Source organism: Falco punctatus (assembly GCF_963210335.1).
Source record: "Falco punctatus genome assembly, chromosome: 4".
Lineage (NCBI taxonomy): Eukaryota > Metazoa > Chordata > Aves > Falconiformes > Falconidae > Falco > Falco punctatus.
In genome coordinates this window covers 41020030-41044508 of record NC_137583.1, presented here as the reverse complement: position 1 = coordinate 41044508, position 24479 = coordinate 41020030, and the positions used below count along the sequence as shown (strand labels likewise).

At 38.3% G+C, this 24479-nt stretch overlaps 1 protein-coding gene across 35 annotated transcripts in view; it reads right to left on the bottom strand.

Moving 5' to 3' along the window:
- The window catches only part of RBFOX1 (RNA binding fox-1 homolog 1), a 1334594-nt gene that overhangs the window by 149147 nt on the left and 1160968 nt on the right, over positions 1–24479 (bottom strand). For 3 of the 35 annotated variants that reach the window (XM_080382972.1, XM_080382968.1, XM_080382975.1), the window contains exon 1: positions 1308–7448. The exons of the other annotated variants lie outside the window; for them this stretch is intronic. In XM_080382972.1, coding sequence (XP_080239098.1) covers positions 1308–1340 — 33 coding nt within the window. In that variant the 5' untranslated portion in view covers positions 1341–7448. Of the gene's footprint in view, positions 1–1307; positions 7449–24479 lie in introns of those variants that run through there. 35 annotated transcript variants of the gene reach the window in all.

Below are 24479 nucleotides of genomic sequence, written 5' to 3'. Positions count from 1 at the left end.
ACAATGCAGTGTTGACTGACACACATTTGTATATATATGCAGTTGATGGAAACCCCAGACTACAGAGACAGATATATTTGAGCAGACTTCAGAGAACCAAAAATTCTTTAAATATAATCACCAAAAATGTCCCTTTATTGTGCTCCTTACAAGACAATGAAGTAAAATGAATAAAGGAAATAACAGACCTAGTGCATTAAGCTGAAAATATGAAATGGCCCTAAAAAGCAACAGGAAATATTGATCCTAAATTAGCCTATGAAGTTAGGTATCAGAGTAATCTCAAAACTGCGGATGACAGTACGCAGACATCACTTAATACAACCTAGGCATGAGAGGCTAAACAGAAGTTGTCCCTTCAGATTCAGTTCCAAGTATCTTTAAGATTAAATGACCCCTTAATGCTCACTTTGTGCATGGTTTTTAATAAAGTAGTTGTTGGCAACAGAAAGAAGAACAAAGAATGGCAGACAGTCAGGCTCTGCTAAATGTTCTGGCTCAAGTTTTAATGAAAACCACATTTCAACTGAAAAATATGCTTTACGTGGCAGTGTATAAAATAAAAATTATTGCTTTCTGGTTAAATGTTGAACTCTAAAGAACAAAAAAAAGAAAGCATTCTGATGATGTAGGTAAGTGAAGTCACTTCTATTCCGTATATATTGCTCTATTTGAAGAAAAGCTTAGAATTTAAAATGCTCCTGGTATCTCAGATCTCAACATGCCTTTTCAGCATCTTCTGCTCTGAAAGGATTTCATAATTAAGAAATGCATGAAAAGTGTCAAAACATAATAAAGCAAGCTTGTTATGTTTGTACACAAAAGAGAGCACAGAAAACATTACTTATGCAGTGTTCCTTTTTAAAAACACATTTGCAGCATAAAAATGTATTCAATGAAAACCTTTTCTGCTTGCCTGCATTTTAAAGTCTAACTAACAGTTTATTGTTTGTTTTACTCTATTTTCTGTTTGGTGCATTTTGTTTCTTTGGCAAGAGATATTTCACATTTGGAGAAAGCCTCTCATACTGTAGTTAAATGAGCCAAACTGCATCGTATCCTTAGGGCACGGAAACAAAGAAGAAAAATGCAACATTACTCCCTAAACCTGCTGGTTACACAAACAGCTCAGTTAGATATATCAAGCACAGCAGAGATACATAACCGCCGCCGTAGTTTGCCCTCCTTCAGACTTAAGCAACAAAGCACGTATTAGGAGTCTTGCATGCAGTGGTGCAGCTGGTTATAAGAAATGCCCTGGCTGAACTAAAATCAAGAGTTTCAAGTGAAAATAAAAGTGAAAATACCTGCTGTACCATCCTGCTCCCTTTATTCTCCATAAACTTAGCAGCTGCTCTAGTCCCAGGCCATACAGCATCTGCCCAAAGCAAGCATCAATTATGGATGAGGGCGTGTGAGCAATGTAATGTGTGCATGAGTGTGGATGATAGGGGTGTTGAAGGAGGGGGAGCTAATGCAAGGCTTACTGACCTCCCTCTCAACATCTGACTGCTCCCAAAACCTAATCCAGATGGGACTCTTTCAGTTTGCAGGGCCTCGCCCCATCAATCACAGCAGGCCACTCCTCTGTCTCCTGCTACTAGTTATAGAGTGCACCACTGAGCAGATGATTACACACAGAAGAAGAAAAAACACAGCTTGACTACATTAATAGCTGTTTAAAAAACATTAGAAATGCTACTATGCAAGTTGCCGGAAGCAGAACGTTTTTGTTTTAAAATTAAGACGGCTGTATTCAAAGTTTCAAAGCCCACTAAACTTCCAGCGCTCTGGCTTTGTGATAGCCATGGTGTACAGGACCATGTGTGCATTTCTGTGTGATTAATTCCTCCTTCATGTGGTAGAGTTAATACCAATAAGACTGTTATTTTAAAGTTGCTGAACTCCACAACTTCATCAATACCGAACTAGCCTGTTTTAGATTAAATGTGCTTTATCCTTCCATACAAATGAAATACTGTTTCCTTTTTTGTTTCATTTCATGACATCTCCCTTCCTTAGCTAGGGAAATATTTCAGAAATGCTTCCAAGGTTTAGTTCTGTGAGGCACTTGAAGCAACTTGAAGCTTCAGTATTAAAGGAACTTTCCCAGATGCTCTGAAGGTAGTTTAAAATTATTAAACTTCTAATTAAGTCACATAATAAAGAAAAAACAAACAACCCAACCCCAAAAAAACCCACAACCCATCCCAAACACCAGCCTAAGAAGATATGGACAGCCCCAAAGAATACATGTTTGTTGTCACTGTCGTGGACTGCAGACACAAGAATTCAGAAACAGGGCAGACCTGTGATGTAGGAATTACTCTAACAAATGTTCAGGTTCCAAGGGATGGGCAGAACAGCAGATAAACAACCATCAATTCATCATTAAATTTATATTCCAACTGAAATATATTGGATTTCTTGTAAGTGGCAGTGTAATTCTTCCAGATTTGTTGCTGGCACTCCCAATTAATGATAATAAGGGCAGCCACTTCAAATTTTTCAGAAGGAATCAGACATCCGATCACGCTGGACAGATAATCACAAGTGACTGACTCTGCGAGCTTTCTCTGTTGTAGCTTAATTATCTGACCAGGCCACTTGACTCAGATCATTTGCTTCTGCAATCATACAAAATGAATTCTCCAGCCATCTCTCTTTTTTGGAAGGTTCAGCACAAAGCCAAATTCAGATTTCATTTAAAAACCAAATCTCATTCCAAAACAAGTGTATCCTCAAAACAAGAAAGGTAACGCACAATATTTTTTTTTTCAGAAAGCATAAGGGAAAAAGATAATAGTAAGTGGGCAAAAGAAAATGTCTTTACTACCTTAGCAAGAAAGTACTATCCCTTTACTCCTATTACAGAGAAGTACTAACTTTTGGTCCTCTTCACATATAACATACTGTATTCGAGTGAAAGTCATTGCTGTTACTACTGCTACACATACATTTGAAAAGGAAATGCACATTTTGTGTCAGTGCCTGGAGTATGGAACAAACTAATGAAACACCACAACACCTAACCCTAGGAAACTTATATCCATTTACTCACATTTAACAGAAGGCAGCAAACAACAAAAACTAAGTCCTAGTCTGAATTTCTGCCGGCATTCAAGACCACATAGTATTATAGATGTATAGATACATACAAAGAAGCATTCCCCTCTGACACCTTCATTCTTTCCAACTGTCGCTGCCGAAACTTTCCACTACTTTTATGATGCTGTGATTTATTACAATAGCTTTCCTTGTCCTACATTCCTACATGACAATTCTTTCTCTTGCTATTGCAAATGGCCCAAGTGGACATGACTGTCACCCTATTTGTTTTGTTTCCATGTTAACACCTAAATCTTCCTTTTATTTTATTTTTTTTTAACTTAGGTTTCATGCCTGTCCTTTCTCCAGTGCTAACTTTTAGGTATTTTATACAGGTCTTTTCAACTGCAACTCAATCTTCTATTCCACCAATCAGTATTTTCCTTTTTTAAATACATAGTAAGATTTTTACAACCCATTTTGAAAACATGAGTCTCCAAAATTACCTGAAGACCCACATAGCAAGAGAATCTGGAGCATTCAGCAGGTGTATCTACAATTCATTTTCACAGTGAGAATTGATTTTTAAAACATTTTAAAAGGAAGGTATAAAAGGAGCTTGTCCTTTCCCACAAGTCAATATAGGAAAGTACACCTAATCTTATTTTACACCTTTACTGGAGCATGCTGAAGAAGATGATGCAGCATCCTCGTACCCAAATAGAAGAAAAAAAGAAAAAAAGGATTGGATTGTCAACATACAAGGGGTGTAAAAAGCTGCCTGGAGTGCTGGCCTTTAAAGAGTCAATATTTAGAAGTCTAACTGTCAGTCAGCTGTTAGCATCAGCCCTTGGGCATCAAGGCCAGGTCCAAAACTGTTGAACATCTTCATAAGAGACTTTTATGAAGTGTCAGAATGCAAGTTCACCCATGACAGCAAATACAGGGAGCAGCTATGGGGGTCTTCAGAAGCTAAAGGAATGGGCTGACAACAACCTGATCAAAGCCCTGCTCTTGGGCCAGAACCACCCCTTGCATCCGTACAGGCTGTGGACCAAGTGCTGAGGGAGCAGCTCTGCAGGAAAGGGTCTGTCAGAGTCCTGGTGATCAGGAAGTTCGGTACGAATTGGCGCTCTGCATTTGAGGCAATAAAGGCTACCGGCACAGAGGGCTGCATTAGCAACAGGGTGGTCAGAGAGCTGAGGAAAGAGATCATTCCTCTCCACACAGCGCTTGTGAGACAGCACCTGGAACACTGCCGGTCCGGAGTCCCCCAGGACAGAAGGTGTATTTGCAAACGGAAGACACAGGAGAGGCTGAGGGAGCAGGTTTAGCATAGCCTGAAGAAGAGGGCACTACCATACAACTTAACTGCATCTTCTCCAACTGAATGGTTACAGAGACAGAACCAGACTTTTTTCAGAGGAACAGAGTGAAATTACAAGAAGCAACAGTCAAAAGTTTCAGAAAGCTAAATTCCAGTTGGATATAAAGACTAAAATAATGAATATGAGGGAGGTTAGGCACAGGAACATGCTGCAGAGAAGCTGTGGCATCTTGGAGACTTTTGAAACACAACTGGACAAGCCCCTGAGCAACCTGAACTGTGTTGTTACCCCTGATTAAAAAAGGATGCTGGGATTAGATGGCAACTGAAGTATCCTTCCAACCTGAATTACCGTACAATTCCATGTGGTTTCCACAGCAGCAGAATACCTTCAAGATGGATTTCATACTTTTATTCTATTTGATGACTCTCTGCATAAGGTTTCACTGACAAGAAAGAAACTAGCTGCAACTTCTAGGCTTCTTTCTTTCCTCAAGAAACAGTATCTCAGTTATTTGAGACGGATTTGGAATGCTTTCTTAGAAAAATATATTTACATTTTTTTAATCCACAGCCAGAGAAGTATGAAAGTGGCAATCACTATAGTCCATGCAAGACAAGAACAGTTTCACAAACAATGCAAATTAATGTTGTGAACTGTGACGTGTCTTAACTTTCTGCCAAATGTCGCTGTTTTTATCGTATATAGAGGAACACTGCCTTGACAACCACATCCCCATAGAAAAGAGTATTTTTCTCTACAATCTGCATCATCTCTAAAACAATAACTACTACAGGCATGTAAGCTTTCTAATTTTATCTGCAATTTTTGTACTGAAATAAAATCTTATTCTATTTGATATATTAATATCTTGAAAATCACTGCCACCTCCTAGAGCTGAACGGTAATAAAGCTAATAGGTCCATTTTCTATTTTTTTCAGTATCTGAGAAAGCGGTTCAAAAAGCCAATATTTGGTGGGGGTTTTACTGTAATACTGATTGAAGAGATGGGATTTTTAAAACTGGATCAGTTCCCAAGCAATTGTGACAAGAGAAGTGAGAGGTTAATGCACTGAAGAAACAATCAATGCCAGTTGGAGAAAGAGGACAAAGTAGAAGGCATATATTATGCTATATTGACATAGATTTTGTCCTGAGAAATTATTTCTTGCTAATCTTCAGTCTTCAGTTTGCAGGAATGAAGGCAACCTAGACCAACTGGTAAATTACAAGCCTTTACAGGAGATGGTAAAAGCAGCTATCTGTTCTTGTAATCTAGTTAACACAGATCTCGGAGCTACCACAGCTGATGATGTGCACAAGAGGAAAGAAACATGCACTGCAACCACAGAGCCTAAATGTCTACAAAGCAAGAACCGCTGGTCTTTCTTTTATAGCTACAGACAAAAATATTATTCATAGCTAAAGCAGTAAAAGCAGCAGAGACCTGTTGGCAAGGCTATTTTACCAGGATGTATTAGTGCTTCCCAGAAGCCAGATATACTAGCCCAGGTGACAAACCGTGCATACATAGCAAAAGTATGTCTGGTCTTGACACAACCCTCCATCGCACTTTGTAAGTCTTTCTTCTAGCCTCTGCTGAGACCATTCCTACCTTGTAACTTACACACAAGCATAAGCGTTTCCAGAATTTGAGTCAAAAAACTTCCCTAAATGCCACCTTATTGGTCAAGGACTGAATATTCCAAAAGACTAGAGTCTGCAGAGGAGAACTGAACAGCAACCAAATCCAGTTGCACGCATACAGTATTCAACAGTTAGATAATTTCTAGAAATGTGAAAAATTCTTGTAACATAGCTAAAATGATTCATTTAAGATTTGTTGTAAGAAGGTTTCAGCATCTCAATTGCAATTTATTCCAGAAAAACCAACTGAATTTCTCAGGAGACTCTGATTGGATACAGCTGGCTTTTTAGTGTCTAAATCGGATGATTTAATCTAGCTAAGGTTTATAGTTGCCCAAAGTTATTCCCAATTTACAGATGCTACCTCATCCAGAGTATATTAAATAAACTGCTTTTTCAGGCGGTTTCCTTATCGACATAACACAAAATATAACAATGTATTTGCCAGCTCCATCAGGCACAGAAAGCGATGAACCTACAGTCACGTGCAGACATGTTTGAAGGCCGTTTGTTCTGAGGAAACTATATCATAGTTTCATGTGTACCTAAATCAGCTATTTTTCACGTACAAACAAATGATTTCATATTAAAAACAATACTAGGCAGAATGAGCGATGCGTGTCACAAGTATTACACAGAGAACCCAGAGGACAGACCTGTACACAGGCGCAGTGCTGTCACCGCTCCGCCTAGCAGGCTTTTGTCTGCTTCACAAAAGCGCCAGTGAAGTTACGGCATCAAAAAGCCACTTACCCCTGGTATACCATTTGTAGTAAACCAAGGCTACACACAGGGACAGAGCGAGCAATGTCACGCCAGAAGACTGAAGGGCAGCAGCAGTTATTTGAGTACAAGCTGGCATGCCATCCCTTTGAACGGAACACTTTGAATGACCTCTTTTAACCGGGGACACAATCTTTCACTGATGAGCGGTGATTTAGCAGCGGAAAAGAAAGGGGACATTTCTCTTCATAACCCCTTGTGCTGAATCCTTTTCTAAGGCAGTCCCACAATAACCACAGCTTATCCATTACATGTGAAAAAGGTCCAAGTTTCAATACCACAAATGGGAGGATCATTAATTGACTCTACCAAAATAAAATAAGGACCACAGTCAGCTAGAAAGGGAAATGAGAATGCAATGCCGTAAACTGTCTTAAGCAGCAAAGTGACTGCAGGTCCTAGCGCCTCCACTATTTGTTTGCAAACACCACAGTACAGAGGGCTGCTTCATGAGCCAGCTGGCTTGAACTAGCCAGGCTGGGCAATAATGATTACTGTAACGCTGGCCCAAGTGAACTAATGGGAGTTACTTTGCTTAAATCAGGTCAATTAAGAGTTTAATTTATGTGGTAAGCTCCACAAAAACAATGGCCTGACTGAGATCAAGAATTTCAAGGAAGACTGGGAAGATATGCAGCAGTGTTAGAGCCTTCAGCTTACCCAGGGAATTGTTAGGAATCCCTGAAGTGCACTCATGAGAGGAAACTGTCCAAGGTAGCAGCCTGACTGATTTAGCCATTGATTAAAAAGAAGTTCAGCATGTAGGAACGAAGCATCTGTTAAGAAGGAAGCTGAAGGCCCACATGGCTAGGCAGAAAGTTGCTTAAAGAAGATGGACAAAGAATGGGAGCATACCAGCAATGGAATCAAGGCTTGGCAACAAAAGAGGAGCATAGAAATATTGCTCAGGTACTCGAGGACAAAATCTGGAAGGTTTTTTGTCCAAACTGGCTGGAACTAAGACTAGTGAGGACATTCAAGGTGACAGAAAAGGATTCCACATACCAGGTCTGCTTGCTGCAGAAGAAGGTTCAAGGAAAATGTTGACGCAGGGAGGAGACAGCCTTGTGATGAAAAAGTCCTCATAATGAAATATTTCATGTCTTTTTTGTTTAACATAAAGTTTGCTCGTAAATCATTGCACCCCAAACCTGGACAGCATAGGTAGCAAAGGGGAGGGTCAATGAACAATGGAGATGCAATGGGTTGGAGACTACTTAGTGAAGCTAGATGTATTTACGTATTTGAAGCCTTAAGGCATTCAAGAGAAGGCATGGAAGGAGTGAATCACTGTGATCATGGGCCAATGCCTATTAAATTATGAAAAATTACACTGATAGGGAAGTCCCAGATGACTCAAAAAGCTAACATTACTCCTGTCTTTTAAAAAAAAAGGCAAGGATGATTCAAGGAACTGCTGATCACTCGGCCTGATCCAGGCCCTGGAAAGATCACGGAGTACATCCTTTTGGCATCAATTTCCAAGCACATGAAGAAGACATAATTTGAAATGGTCAGCATGGATGTTTCAGGTGAAAACAGGCTGAAAAACCAGCCTGGTTGCCTTCAAAAAAACAAAAACAAATGGCTACAAGGACAAAGTTAACGTGCACCAGATACAATCTCTAACTTGACGTCAGTAAAGCTTTTAACGCTGTCTCCCATCACATTCCTGGTTGAGAACTGAGAAGGAAGAGCTGGACTGTCAGATGGGTTGAAAATTGGCTGGACTGTCAGGCTCCAAGATCAAGGGCTTAACATTTGGCTCCTGACCAGGGGTAAGCTGAATACTTTAAAGTCAGTAAAGGGTCTCATATTGTGATTTTGTTGAACAAAGAGTACATCCTCAACAAATCTGTAGATAACACTAATCTATGGAGCCTCAATCTGGGGACGTCTTGATAAACACGAGGACTGGGGAAGAAAAATCCTACGTAGTTCAACATGGAAAAGTGCAAAGTTCTGCTCCCTGGGCATCATGGAATAAGTTTGAGGGAATGAAGTTCACTGCACATTCACTGAAGCCCTTTTCAGTTTTAGTCTATATATAAAAAAGGTATTAAAAACACAGACATATAATCTACATCAAATACTAAGTGTCTTCTTATTTGCCCTTGAAGCAGACTGCTTACAGACTATAAATCTTTTGAATTGCAAATGAAATTCTATTACTTCCTTTTTTCCCCCATAAAAACCCAAACACACCACCCCCCCAAACAACAACAACAAAAAGCCACAAAAACCAAACCAAATAACTCATCTGTGTATTGCTCATGGAGATCCCATGCAATAACATCCAAATGTATGTGGAAATTGCACGTATTCTGCATTATACCTGTAAGTTTTCAGCAGACAGAATTTTTGGGTTTAGATATCTGACATCAATATTTTGAACAAATGTGGCAGAATATGAATATCAATATATCCACAAATTGTACTTATCAGTTCCAAGAGACAACAACTGTGATTTTCACACCCATAAACTTTTGATTAAAATGAAGTCATTTCTATAAAGCTGAATATAGGTTTATAGGTTAGAAATCCATCATTCTGCTGTTTCACTTATTTAAATTTTCAGGAAAAATAAACCATAAATGATCTAGAAAGTAACTATTCTACCATTGCTTTCAGACAATGTCCTTTTCCCATCATTTTGTTTACTTTTAAAATTTCCATAATTTTGTTATCTGTGATGGACCATGACCTGAGCTGCAATGACCAACTAACAGAGCAATGCCATCTTATTTAATACCAGTTAAAGCAGCATTCATGTTTTGGCACTGAAATTAAATGCTGGAACGTGACCTCTGATGCTCTTTACTTCTGAGATTAAAATTATTATCAAAATATCATTGGACACAAGGAACAGACAGATTAGCTACTGCCTCAGCTAACTTTGCTGTGCTTGTTTATCACTGAGATCATTGGTGTACTTCAGTTAATGTTTATGTTAAGATGCTGTTATAACATTAACAAGTAACTGTGTACTCCAATGCTTGTCATTAGCAAACTAAGCCACAATATGGAAGAGAGGTATAGCTCTTCTCACCCACCAGATAAAAATGGTGATAATTTTTGTTTATGTAATGCAAAATATATTTCTGAAAGGGCTGAATGTCACAACTGGCTGAAAAGAAACAAAAATCTATTAATGAAGTACTACAATGAACCTGCAGCTATGAAGAAAATAAAATCCTTTAATGGTTCCTATAGCATTGGAAAGACTTCCACTGGCTATAATGATCAGTAAGTTTTATGTTGTTAGATTTGTAAAAAGCTTCTGTTACCATAGAAGGAACAGCCAATTTGTCTTTGTATTTTAATCTCCCCATCTGTAGGATAGGGACTAAAACTGCTCTCAAATCTCCAGAACTATATTGCTTCTCCCTGCACATCATCTTTGGAGATTTTTTTTTTTTTTTTTTTTGTAGCCCCTCTTCACAAGACTAAACATATACATAGGGTAGCAAATCTTGCTGTAAAGCTAGCCTCTGCCATATGCCATAGGTGCTTAACCCTGGTAAACTTGAAAACCGTTGCTTTGAACAATACATTATTTTAAATAATATAGATTGTGGGACTGGGTACAAATGCTCTTTCTCAGTTTATGGTTTTATTTTGTGCCTGTGTGTGTAAGAAAGGGAGGGCTGGTGGAAAGAAAGGTATTTCCAAAACTGAAACAGCATTGAGAAAAACTGTAGCATATTTATACCAGAAGCATACGGCTAATTTACAGCAACCACATCCAACAGCATTTGTGTTTATACAGTGCAGCAGCATGTGTAACAGCCACAGCATCCAAACTCTAGAATTAGTGAAAATAAGCATCTACAGAACTATTTTGGGAAAGAAGAGTTATACCCTGAAAACAGCTTTTAATCCATGTGAAGTGAATGGGCTGTCTTTTATACCAAAATACTAGATTAAATAAGATACTAAAAATTATTGAAACAGTTCAGTATTTGCTGAGTGTGCACCTAGTGAGGTGGAGAATAGAGCAAATGTGTTAGCATTCTAGCTGCAAAAGAAATTCAGATTAGATATTGCTAAACAGAAATTGATAGCTAGTAGGTATTCAATCAGAAAAGTGGTTTTCCTTTTAAATATTACAGTCACATAGTACAGTACATCACTTGTGTCAAGTTAAATTTAATCATATCAGCATACTTAAAGGAAAAAACCTGAGTAACTACTCATATAACCATGGCAAGAGGGATTATATGAGACTTTATGAAGCCTTTCCCTTTTATTTAATATTCTGATATCTGTATAAAACAATTTTGATATATATATTATACCCTCAAACTAATCTATTCCATTGTCTTTTTAATGCACACCCAGTATGCCTGAACTCATAGCTACAGTATGCGAACTGTCAATTATTTATGTTCCTCTGAAGTCTGCCTATGTAAAAGGAGAGACATTTCCCTTGAAGCAGCAATAGGTACAATGACTGTTGCTAATTTTCTTAAGAGTAAAGGAACATCATCTGCTTTCTGCTAGTTAAGAGCACATTTAAAAAAGAACAACAATTTATGAGCTGACTAATACCTACCGATTTTTGTCAGACTTGGTAGAATCAGCTATGTGAAGGCCTATGCTTCAGGAAAGGTGTTTGAGCAATGCAACACAAACTTGATAGGCTTTTACTCAAATGTGCTTTTTCTACCTATGTTTAATGGCTTATCTGAACAACAATGAAAAATGATCACTATATAATCCATCAGAAATAAACCAGTTTTCAGCTGCCAGAGACTAAATATAACAAAACTGTAGAAACATGGATTTTTATTCTGGGAGAGTAACCAAAACTGTTAAGGGGCATTTATGTAAAGTATGCACTTTTGCAGGCTCAGTCCACCACAGAAGACATGAAGACTGTATGAATAGAATTCAGGCTCCAAAACAGGTACATAAAAGGCAGAAGTCTACCTATACAAATGTAGTGAGTTTATTTTGCCAAGCCTCTTAGTGAATTCTCCTCTCTTCTCATTCAGGCCTTGATATAATTTTCCCTATCTTTTAAACCTCCTGCTGACTCCACCAATCTTCTTCATAGCCTCCTTTATTACTTCCTCTGTATCCTCTTTGGACACCTACCTGAAAAATCTGATTCTCCCATTTAATATTTATTGCAACAACTGAGTGTACAGCAGATGCAAAATGCTATCTGATTGGCATGGTGACACAGTAACGTGGCTTAAGTATGAACATGAAAAACATGGATGACCTTCATATATACACCTTAACTCATGCAAACATCTCACAGAATTGTGAACTACTCTGAACAGAAATTGGAGGCTATAGACCAGTACAATGTAGAGAATTTTTTTTTGTCTGCTCTCTTTTATTCCAGATGCCATTGCAGCCCATCTACCCAGGATTTGGAGGATGAAAAGACCTTTTGGAACTTGATGCAACTTTAGCTAGTCTTAATGATGTGGTAAGTGTATTAACCACCTTGTATAAATAACCACAAAGGGTTCGCTGCTCATCAGCTGACCTCACATGGTAACAAAAATGTTCAATGTTTAGAATGGATTCTTAATTCATACAACTATTATTATTTCCACTGCCTACAGTTCTAAAGAATAGTAAAAAAAAAAAAAAAAAACAAACCACTAACAAACAAACAAAAACAAACAAAAAAAAACAACAGAAAAAAACCCCACCAAACCAAAAAAACAATACGGTGAGCTAATTTCAGTTTAAAAAAAAGGTGAAAAAGTAGATTAAAATCCTCCAGTAAAGAGGTCTGCAGTGACTAATAGCATCAATTAAGAAAGGCAATGCACACCGAATTCAATTTTAGTGTCATACACACATATATGTGTTCATGGTATCAAATTAAGAACCAAATTCAATGGGGAGTTATGAAGCGTAGTAAATTGATCTGAAAATGTTTGCTAATAAGGATTACAACATAAATTTCTCAAACTATTATTTTAACTTCATCTTAGTAACACAGATTGAACACCGGTTAAATAACTTGAACTCAAGACCTCTCACACACTTCAGATGCAAACAAATTATGATATAAAATATTTCCAATTAAACAGAGAATATGTCATTAATTCAAAGAATATAAGCAGTACACATTGTAAAAGTCTCTATTGCTCTATGCAGAAAAGTGTCAGTGAGGGTGAAGACACCATGAACTTACACCCTGATTTCTGTGTGTCTTGGGCTTTAACAATTTCATACATTTTGCTTTCATTTCTTACATACATCAACCAGAAATTGAAAAGGTGTTTGCTACTAGAATTTGTTGGCTAACAATTCACATTCTGCCGGTCCGAAAGTGCAACACCATTGCACCTTTTCACTTAATAACTAAAAAAAAATAAATTAGCAAGCTACTACAAACCCTGTCCCACAGAGCCCAGCTAAACGGTGGTTCCAGCTGCCCTTTGCTGGCTCACCCGGAGGACGGTAAGCCTCCAGCTAGGGAGCTTCTTAAACCACCACCATAATTTCTGCAATGATCTCTCTGGGTATTCCTTCCATTTAAAGCAGGCTTCTGGAAAGACAAGCAAGGTAAGGAATGACAATGCAGGAATGCCCCTTGACCAGTAATAAGGAAAATACGCAATAACTATTCTTTTTGCAAGAACCGTTCATTTTGCCAGTTTATTTTCAAATGTGAGCTGAGACAACTACATTTGGAAAAAGTCTAGACTTGTGAACTCAGTAAAACAAACGCCCTTGCTAGCTTAAAAACTGACATTCACTCACATGAGAAAGACTGTAAAAGAAGAAACTCTTGATCTGAGAGATCAGTGGTGACTGGGAAATGGAAAACTGCGTAAAATCTCCACTGAAGGGAGAGTAACCATTTAGGTCATACAAGTGCACACATAAGATTGTTCGCTATTTTACACTGACTTAAAATATTTCTTCCCCTCTGTTTTGGTTTAATAATACTTTGATCTAAACCCAAAAAGGCTGTCAGAGCATTCTATTCACTAAAGGGACAGGAGAAATGGTACGCAGAAAGCAGCAGTGAGGCCAGTTCATCCCTGGAGTGACAGAGGCAACGGGTAAGACAGCCTAGAGGGTACAGACAGTGTTTTAAAGATTTGCACGCCTGCACTACATTGGATAATCCAATTGAAAGGGTAAGGAATTAGTTTTAAATTTGGTTTCAGACAACACGTATCAGCTGTGAAAAATAAAAGGTACCTGGCTATGGAAGTTAGGAGTGTTTAACTCCACTCTTCATGCTATGGCCTCTAGACCCCCCACTCAAAGCTGGGTTGGTTACACTATCAGACCCAGGGGCATTAAACCCTGATCCAGATATTTTTTAAAATTTCCAAGGACAGAGACTGTGCAAACTCTCCAGACAACCTGTTCCCATGTTAAACTGTCCTCAGGGGGAGTATTTTTCCTCATGAAAAACCTCATAGAAGTTCCCAGTTGGAACCTGTTCCAGTTTCTGTGCGTTGCCTTTTATCCTCTCACCACGACCCTCTGAAGAGACTACCCCAACCTCTCGATAACCTCCCTGTGGGCACTGAATGGCTGCCACCGCATCACCCTGCAGCCTGCTCTGGCTGAACATGTGCAGCTCCCTCAGCCTATTACCATATGGCACGTGCTACAGCACATGAACATCTTGGGGGCTCTCTGCTGAACCTACTTCAGTTGATTAACATCTTTCTCGTATTGGAGAGCCCCAAACTGAGCCAAATGTCTTGGACGTGATTTCACAATTACCAGGTAAATAAAGATAATCACTTCCCTCCATTTTCTGGCTATGCTCCTGTTTATACAGCCCAGGACAGTGTTGGCTTCTGCTGGGGCTGGAGGAAATACACTGTACTAATCTGCCTACACTAATCCATAGAAATTCACTGTTGGAAATTCTTATAGTACATGGAGACCTGTTCAGATGTGAGCAGGTCGGATCTGCTTGCAGGAAAGCCAGTTTTGAGGGGTGAAGTGGTGACGACTACAGCTTTCTGTACAAGCAGACCGACAGCGTAAGATGCTTGGATAGTCCCACCACAAACCTCTCGGTCCCCAACAAGAAACAGCTCTGCCATTACAGAAGTTTCAAGCTGGAGCCAGAATTTCCATAATAAGGAAAGGATGCATTTTTTTAAGAGTCCTGGCCAGTTTATTTTGCCTCTAAGATTCAAAGAAAGCTCTATAGCCTTTCCTCATAGCAGCCACTACCCGACATGATCATTGTAACACAATAACTGAGATAAATAGAAGGTGGGAAAGGTAGGACAGATAGTGGGTGGGGGAATGCATATCTTCAAGGTAAAAGTAGACAGAAGCACTAGCATTTATATGGGGAGGCACATCAGCCACCATAAACCAGTTATTTAATACATTGCTTAAGAGCTAAGAGAGCTCTTCACCCTACCTCTACGCCATTTAACACATTAGCTTGCACTAATGGTGAGCTCTCATCCAGAAATACACAGCACCTCTGCCTGTGGGTATTACCACATGATGCAAATGAAGTTGTAAAGAGAAATCAACTCATCAATCACAATCACAAGGGGACACTGAGCAATGCAAAAGGATTAGCATTTCGTCCTGCTCAGGTCTTTCCTATCACCACTCTACTCTAATTAAATACCACCTCAAGTGCTTTATTACCATTAGAAATCTCAGTGTTGAAGGCTAGCATCCTGGAATCTAAGTGCTGAAGCTAATTAGAAATGAGAAAAAGAAAAATGTTCATTAAAATTAAAATTTGTGGGATTCCCCTAACAGAAATGATCTACACCGTGGAATAAAGATTTGCCTTTCTGTGGATTTAGAATAACATGTTAAATAGCTTTCATTAAGGTGAAACCTCTTCCTTTGAACCACATGCCTGCCATTGTCTTTCATAAGTAAAGCAAGATTTAGCTGTATCTATCAAACCATTGTTTGAATTTAAAAGATTCTTGGCTTATGGTTAGCTGATAAAGCCTTAATTCCTCCTCTTTAACATTTGATACACTCATTTAAATTTTTTCAGACTTGGCACAGTCAAGGACTTTTTTGCCTTACTTCCCTGGATATACATAAGCCAGTCATTACTATTTATGAAGGCGATGAAAGAAAACATTAAACAGTCAAAGAAATATAAGTCTTAGATTCTAACACAGAGAATGCAACAGCAGGATTAAAAACAAAACAAAACAAAAACCTGAAGCAAATACAAAGACATTTGCAATTTAAAGCAATACAATATAGCTGAAAAGCAGTTTTCTCTTCCACTTGACTGCCGAGTGACCTGACTCAGGATTTTATGGCTTTCCCAGGAACAAGCTGATGATATCAGTAATATCCAAAACTTAGCTGTGAAATCACGCTGTCATGAGCAAAAGTGAGGAGCAGACAGAACTGATTCAAGTGATAAATATTTTTCTAATTTTTCACTATGTTCAAATGGAAATATAATTTTGCGTTCTGGTCAGCACATTTATTGGATAAATTTATCTTTTAAGGAAGACCTGAGTAAGGCCTATACATTGCTGACATCCCACCCAGCTAACCAGGGTGATCTTGTTCAATTTTGTGTATCAGACTTAATTTTTAATGTCCAAGTTAGGTGATTTCCCAACACAAATAATACAATTATTTACAATAAAAAAGACCTATAGTAGTTTAAATAGTATATATTCATATACTGCTATTTGAATAATGTCCAAAAAGATCAACTTAAATTTAGCCTAAATTTATTTCAGTATTAATTAAAAGCTTAACACTAAAGAAAATACTATTACTCTTAATTCCAAAGGAAACAGATGGCTTTAAACATTTACTTATTTCAACTTATGGAAACAGATCACTGAACTACGAAGAACCAAGGAACAAACTTTCAGTCATCTTTTAATACATTTTGACTTACAAGAACAAAATATAAGAATAGAACACACAAAGAGTCCAGCTTCTAATATGACTGGTTTAGTTTAAATTGTAAAGGAACAAGGAAGGTTTTAAAAATATTTGTTTGAGCTACAGTATTAGATTTTGTTCATAACACTGATTTAGCTTTTGGGTTTTACATGTACAATTTTTATAGAAAAGATGAAATTGTGATACATTCACCTACCACCTTAAAACCTCAAAGACTAGAAACTGCCCCATATCCAGCTCTCTTGCCATGAACGTGCACATGGGAGCTCCCGGAGCTTCCTCTGAAACAAAGCTGCTCTCGAAACAGGACACAAACTGCTTTCACAAAGGGATCAACTGACCAAGGTTTTTGTCAAAAGACAGCAAAAGAATGTGCTGGGCAGGTAGCACAGAGGCATGCAAGAGCCATGCTGGTCATTTCTGGGGCTGCCCAACATGGTGCAGCTCGCTCTTCTAATGCGGCAAAGCAAATGAAAACTCTACTAAGCTGCAAATTAAAGAACAGTCAACCCATGAGTTTTACTACTTTTCTACTCCGGTGAAAAGCATCATCTCCAACAACATAACCGTAGCTGGTGCTTTGGAAAAGTATTATGAGCAACTGATTCTTACCCAGCTCTTAACATTGCAGTTTTCTTCAGTCAAGGATGTAGAGATTTGCCTGCTAAGTCTGTGTCAGTTTATTATTGACTTAATCAGTAGCTTAAGTGAATTAAACTCGTTTATTTTCCACCTCAATCAGCCTGCAACTTTCTAAACTGTAGCAAAACTTTGCCATTTTTGCTTCATTTCTTCCTATAAGCTTACATAACAATATATTTTAAAGGTGCCCCTGCATTATCCTCAGCTGGTGGGAAGATTTATACTTTCTTCAGAATATTTTTTAGGACTCCATTTGTTAAAAGAAAAAAAGGCTGCTTAGGCGTTTCATGATTTCTGTGCAGAACATTCACTCTGTGGGAGTGCCTCATTTGCATAGCGGCATGTGGGCAGGATTTGGACAAGCACACTGAAGGATATGACAATCAAAAACAGATATGTGGGAAATCTCTTTTAAATGTAAAAAGACCTCACCCAGGTTTCACTGACTTAGGTAAACATTATTTCTAAGGGAGAAATGAACATAAACATCTCATGAGTTAAAATCTGGCTTCAAGTGCTGCAATTTCTGTTGCGTACCAAACTACTCCCAAGAATAATTTCTTATTCTGTCCTAGGTTTAGCACAGCAAAAATCAATGAGAAATGGAATTTTGATCAATGTTAAAAATTTGCATGTGATTTTTCCAGATAATGACATGCAGAACAAGTTATAACTGATTTCTGCCACTGACATTCTGTCAATTTAATAATAGATTCCTCTTTTGATGTAACTTGACTGCCATTAGCATTCCAAATATAGTGTACTGTTTTGTTACTTTCTCTACAGAAGAGAAAACTGAAGTAAAAACATAAAATAGATGACAACCTGGGCCGGTTTCTTGTGCACAGCGCTTGTCTTTAATCCATCCCTCACTGGAAATGTGTAAATCCAGTTCCTCACCAGACTGGGAGAGAGCAAACTCCTGTTTGCACCACACTGAGATTTCTAGCCTGCAAAAAACTCCTCTGCAGCAGCCAACATGAAAGCTTGATTTTTCAAGCAACAGATGTTTCGAAGCGCTGCCTGAAACTGCCCTCTTCCTTTCAAACTGAGCTGACCAAAGTGACTCATGCACTTGGAGAGAAAATTAGACACCGTTACCACTTTTGAATAAATTGGTAAAAGAGGCTCTGGGTCTGTCTTTGCGTGGTGTAATCATCCACGAACTACAGTGATTATAGGGAGATCCTCCCTGTTTTCATAAACTCACCGTCTGGTCCAATCTACCTTTACGTATTTTATGTGGAACTGCTTTTTTCTGCTGGATAGCAGCGCCAAAGGGCAGGACTCTGATTATGCCAAAAGCCAATGTGTTAAGCACCTTCTGCTGCCCCTCTGGGTACACTGGTGTCCAAGGCAGGGACAGCTGCTTTGACTCCACATCACCTATAGATTCTATTTGATGTTAGTACAGTGTGCACAAACAACTTGTCTTAGGCTTCTTTAGGAAGCAAAGGCACTGAAGGTTCCCCGATCAGTATCCTCAGGTCCTTCTATCCTAAATTTAGCAAACCGTACCACAGAGTCTAAAAAAGCTGCTACCATTTAATCCCCAACAATTTTTTTAATTAACAACAGGAGTTGGTGTACTGCCTGTATTTCTTCTGTGTTAGCCTAACTCAGACAATACAGACTTGCACAACTCCAAAAGGAAAGCATGGATAAGGGGATTTATATCTCTCTCTTTTCTTTTTACACATGGAACACATAAAAAGGATTTCCCCTGGAAAAGGATTAATTCTGCTTGCACAGCTAACATGTTGACCACTTCTGGAAGCCAGCTCTGACTCAGACAATGACCCTTCAAGGATCCCAGCTTACGATAGCACCGTATAACGACAAGAATCTCACCTTGTATATAAAAGATCCTTCATAATAAGAATACCCTTTGTGGAAAGGAGCACACACTAAGCAACCCCCCTCACCCACCCTGCTCTTATTTCAGAGCAAACACTGACCATATAAACTGAGACAGAATAATTAAATCAGTTCATTTAAATCCATATTATGTTAACAACTTGTGAAGCTCCATTCCTGGGAACATGAGCCGCAGCTTTTCAATAATTCTATGCAATATTTATTGCAAATTTATTTTTTTATATAAAGTTTTTATTTCAGACACAGGTGCAAATCCTATGCCATCCTAAAATATAAAAAATTGTTTCCTTTTCCTAATTATTATATGCCAAGGTAACATTAACAGGTAACTGCATTCACAAACACTGGCAATGAAATAAATTGTAACCTACACATATGTGTCCTATGTTTCCTACCAGTTTCCTACAATCTGATAGTTTTCATACATATTGGGTATGCCACTATTACCTAAAAGATGCACCAATCCAATTTAATTTTAAATAAAGGGACGTTAACCGGTTGTTATTTAAAGCTACCATGTTCTAAAAATAACTCACAATGGAAAAAGCAGGAGACAGAAATATGCCAGATGTTACAAACTGCTGTGATAAACAATGGTCACCTCAACTACACGTGTGTCATAGGGCACTCATGCGATGTCTTGCATTAACGTTGGAAAGACCAGTGTTGAAAGTGGGAAAAAAATCTCCAAATGTTTGAAGTAGTGGCCGACCTATTTCTTATTATTACTACCTCACAAAAAAATTCAGGCCAGGTAAAACTAAAAATAAATAATACCAGAAAACAATAACAAGAAAACAAACAAACAAACAAAACCCAAAGAAACAAACCAAACCCACTTTTCTACAAGGAAAAAACCCAACCACCCCAGCAGTGTGGTCAGATGCCGTTTTCCAGATTAACCTAGCGATGACGAAGACCTTTTAGGCCTTTGCTCTCCGTTGTGCAATGCTAACATCAGTTCAAGACCAGTACAACTATGCGATTCTCTAAGTGCCAGAACACTCCCTCATAGATTACTTCCAACTTCTTCATTAGCAACTTAAACTAAGCCTTTGCCTTGAGGCAGATGAAGAACACTCACACATCTCCTTCTGCCAGCCCTGCTATAAATACAGACCGGTGCACTCCAGCCAACCTAAGTGTTTGCAGAGTGAGCCTGAGCTGCCTGTCCTGATCATTTAATTTTATTTCATTCCATGATCATTACCATCCAGGTTTATCAGAGAAGCCATTTAATTGCTCAGTCAAATAGTGGATTTCAATTTACCGTTAAGTCAGTGGCATTAAGAAATACTACTGCCTAGTCCATGCAACAAAGTTAAAAAGATGCTCACTTCACAAATGAAAGAGATGGAGAAATCCAACATCAAATGATTCATCTGAAAAAAACCACATCAATGATACACAAAAGACATGTAAAAACAAAAGCAAAAGGTACCTCCTTGGCTTTTAATTCTAAAATAGGTTTGGGTAAAATAAAACATGAGTTTCTAAGAGGTACTGCATTTATCTGCTACAATTGCTCTAAAAAGCAGACGTCTGTGAATTCTGTAACAGATTTAACAACATGACTGCAGTGTATCGTTAAAAATCAAACCTACTTGCCTTCTTATGCAAATGCAACATTAAAGGCTCCTTTCTCAAAGATACTCCCTACACACTAATATAGCCTGTACCTGGTGCTTCAGCTTAATACATACAGCAGAAAAGAAGGATACCGTGAAAGAGATAATTGTACTAGATCAAAACTAAACGTTTAACCTGTATGCTTATTATAAATCCTTGAGTGGGAATTTGGCCTCTATTCAGGCTTGAAGTTTTGCCTTTAATACATCTGCTGTAAGAGCATCCACCCAAAAGGCTGTTTTTACTTCTTACATATGTGCCCAGAAGGCCCATATATACATTGTGAGAAACAGCGATCACGCAGTCCTGTTGTTCCCAGCTTAATTACTATTGGGCCTATTAGTAATTTTTGGCACAGGTCTATGTTACACAACACAGAAAGTAACAGCAAGTTTTCCTCAGAAAGCAAATAAGGAGTTAGTTAATGCTGCAAACTAATCTGCAGCTAAATGCAAATTCACTGAAGGTAAAAAACATTACAAATGACATTCAGGAAGACACAGATGATTCCCAAGAACTAAACATGTAACACGTCTGAGAGAAGCATCACAGTTTCCACACCCTGACTCACACAGCTTCAGATAAACCAGGAAGTGCCAAGAACAGGGGCTCCTCAAGAACGTCTCTTTCCAGAAAAGGAGAGGCTGTAGCTCTGCCTAGATGCTCCCAACAGAAGATCCTCATCTCCTGCTATGGAAAGGACGCAAGGGCAAGAACCATAAATAACGACAGATAACCAGAAATCCCCATTGCTTGATTCAGTGCCTCTATAAATACTACACCACCAAATCGAAAAACAGTATCTGGTGAGGAACAATAAATAAACCACTGTTTCACAAAAGACAACATCAACAGGGAGAGATGATGACATGTCATTACTTGTTGTAGCCAGCTCACTCAATTTAAATACAAAGTTTAAAAGTTTAAATTGTTTTTTTTCTTAAATTTGAAAGTATCACATCAGATCATCACTTCCCACTTCTGGACTATGAAAAGCAGGACAGAGAAGATATAACAAAACAAATTTAGAAAGGTCATCAATTCTTGATCTCTCTTTCAAGTATGCATGTGCTACTGATAAACAATGCCAGGCAGGAACAGGAGTAGCGAAGGAAATCTCCACTTCTAATTCCATTTTCTTAGAAAAACATAACTGTTTCTGTAATTGCATCAGTCCCAATACAGCAACTCTAATTTAAACTTATTTCTTAACAAACTATTCTGCAGTGCCTATATTTTACAGAACAAGCACTAACCACTGAAGATATTTTGTGTATTTTTTCTAAATTCTTTTTGCTAATGTAAATTTAAGAATGATCTTTTTAAACCTACAGAGTAAATTACTTTAATCCTGTGAACTCATGCAAAAAAAAACCAAACCCAAAACCAAACAATTAAAAAAACCCAAACCAAACCCAGAGAATGGATCTAACACTAATATTTTTTTAAATAAAGCTGAACAAGGTGACAGATACTAATATTTATTTTGCACATAGTGTATGTGTGTTTCCAGTAATATTTTATTTCCCTAATATTCAGTCACTATGAGAACCCCTTTTTTTGTGAATAATTTTGGCTGGCTGCCACAGATAGCACAGATTTAAACATGCAGGAAAAGATCCTCAGCTGGTCTGAATTCTCAAAACACTCCCTGCAACTCAGCTGGGAAAGTTCAGTATTCTGATGTTGCCAGAATACAGGTTTAACACTTTTAATATAGGAAAATAATACTGAGCTTTTAATAGCTAAAACCCCAAACAACAGATAAGCAATTAGCACACAAAGGCAAAAGGGAGGAAAGGCACAGCAACAAATCTGCACGGTTTAATCGCTTTTTTTCAGAGAACTCTTGTGGTCTGGTCCATTTAGCACCTGCTAAGCCTAAAATGAATACACTCCTCTTAAAATATTGTCAGCAACTGAAGTACAGATTCATTTTCAACTCTGATCTCTTGCTGGTATAAACTGTGTTCGGAAAAGAAAGGTCGTCCTTCTGGTCCTGCTCTGTTTAATTCACATACACAGAAAACAGTAAGGATTGGTCTCAAGCAGAAGCCAAAAGAATTAAAACAAGCCCCCGCGAACTTGACTTGCATGTAACTGCTGCCATCTTAATAAGGTGAGAGCAGCTTTTAAATCCCAGGCAGATTCAGAAGCTGCAGCCCAGTCCCTGCCATATGGAGACAGCCTGGAATCTGTCAAGTTCACTTAGTGAATTTTATCTTTGGGGAGTCAGTCAGGCAAGCTAGATCAGAATAAACAGGATGCTGTTGAGATCTGGAGGCTAATGCTGGTACAGGCTGGACTACTGAACCAAAAAAAAAAAAAAAAAAACCAAAACAAAAAACCAACAACAACAACCCAAAAAACCTCAGTTTTAAATAAACATGTGGTGACTAAGAAAATTAACAATAATTAAAGCTGTATATGCACAAAAAACAACTGTGTGTGATTTTTACTGGGCTGTGAAAAACACTATTCTTGGACTTCAGGAATTAGCCAGACTTTCCATTTATTTCCATTATTCCTTGGATAGTAAGATACAACATTCAATGCTTTGTATCACCTTTAAGTATCAATCATTTAAAATACCCTATTTAAATGATGTGCCTTTTTCATAGTTGTTCAAGAAAACACAACAGTAAAAGTGAGCAATGTCATGTTCACGTGATCTACATGCACGTCCAAGCTGCTGCTTCATGCTTCAATAGGAGATAAAAATCTGGGGTCTCCAAACCTATCAAATTCTGTTTGGATGGACGGGGATAAGATAGACTTTGTTGTGCTCTGGGTAAAAGCCAGAATGTTAAATGTAATCTTCTGCACATGCTTTTACTGATATTCAGCATAAAAATAAGCCTTATCCATTTTTATTAGTTGGTCTGAGCCAGAACCAATTCTTTTGATGTCACCTAGCTTATAAAATGCAGCACTATAAGCAAGGGAGGTTTTAAAATGCTTCATAGACTTTATCCATTATATTAATGGGTTTCAAATTGCTAACTGTGGAGCACTTTCTGGTGCCGATCCACAGGCAGCTGGCCAGTCACCTGGAGCTGGCTCCTCTCCTTGCTTCCCCCTGCTTATTGCTGTAAAAGACAGAGCTGAAAACAGGCAAGCAAAAAAAGACTTAATGCCATCTTGAATGCCATTTTTCTAGATAAACAGTTATGGTTCTTGCCACATGACCACCTGAAAGGAGAGGACTGTGCAATTATGGAGGCAACACAGCTTGCTGGCGCGGCCCGCAGTGGACCATACTAGGCAGGAGAGGGGGAAGGTGGAGCACAAGAGAAATAACTGGGTTTGCTATGGGCTTAATTTGATTTAACTTTAAGATGAATGAGTAAAATAGCCTACTTTTCAGATTTTCCCTACTTTCAGGCAAAAAGCCAAGTTTTGCCTCATGCCCCAACAATATGATCTTGCACTGCATTGCCATTTTCCAGAATTTCCAGTTTAAACCACTTCTTTTAAAAGCATCCTGATAAATACTCTTTAGAAATGACATCTTGCCCCGGAAAGGCCGTTTCTTAGAATACTTTAACTGACACCTGCCGATTCATCCAGGGAATTCAAGTTACCTTTATAGATAAAGTAAGCAAAGAAAGCTACGCTGACCTGGTTCACCAGGGTAGGGAAGAGCTTCTGGGAAC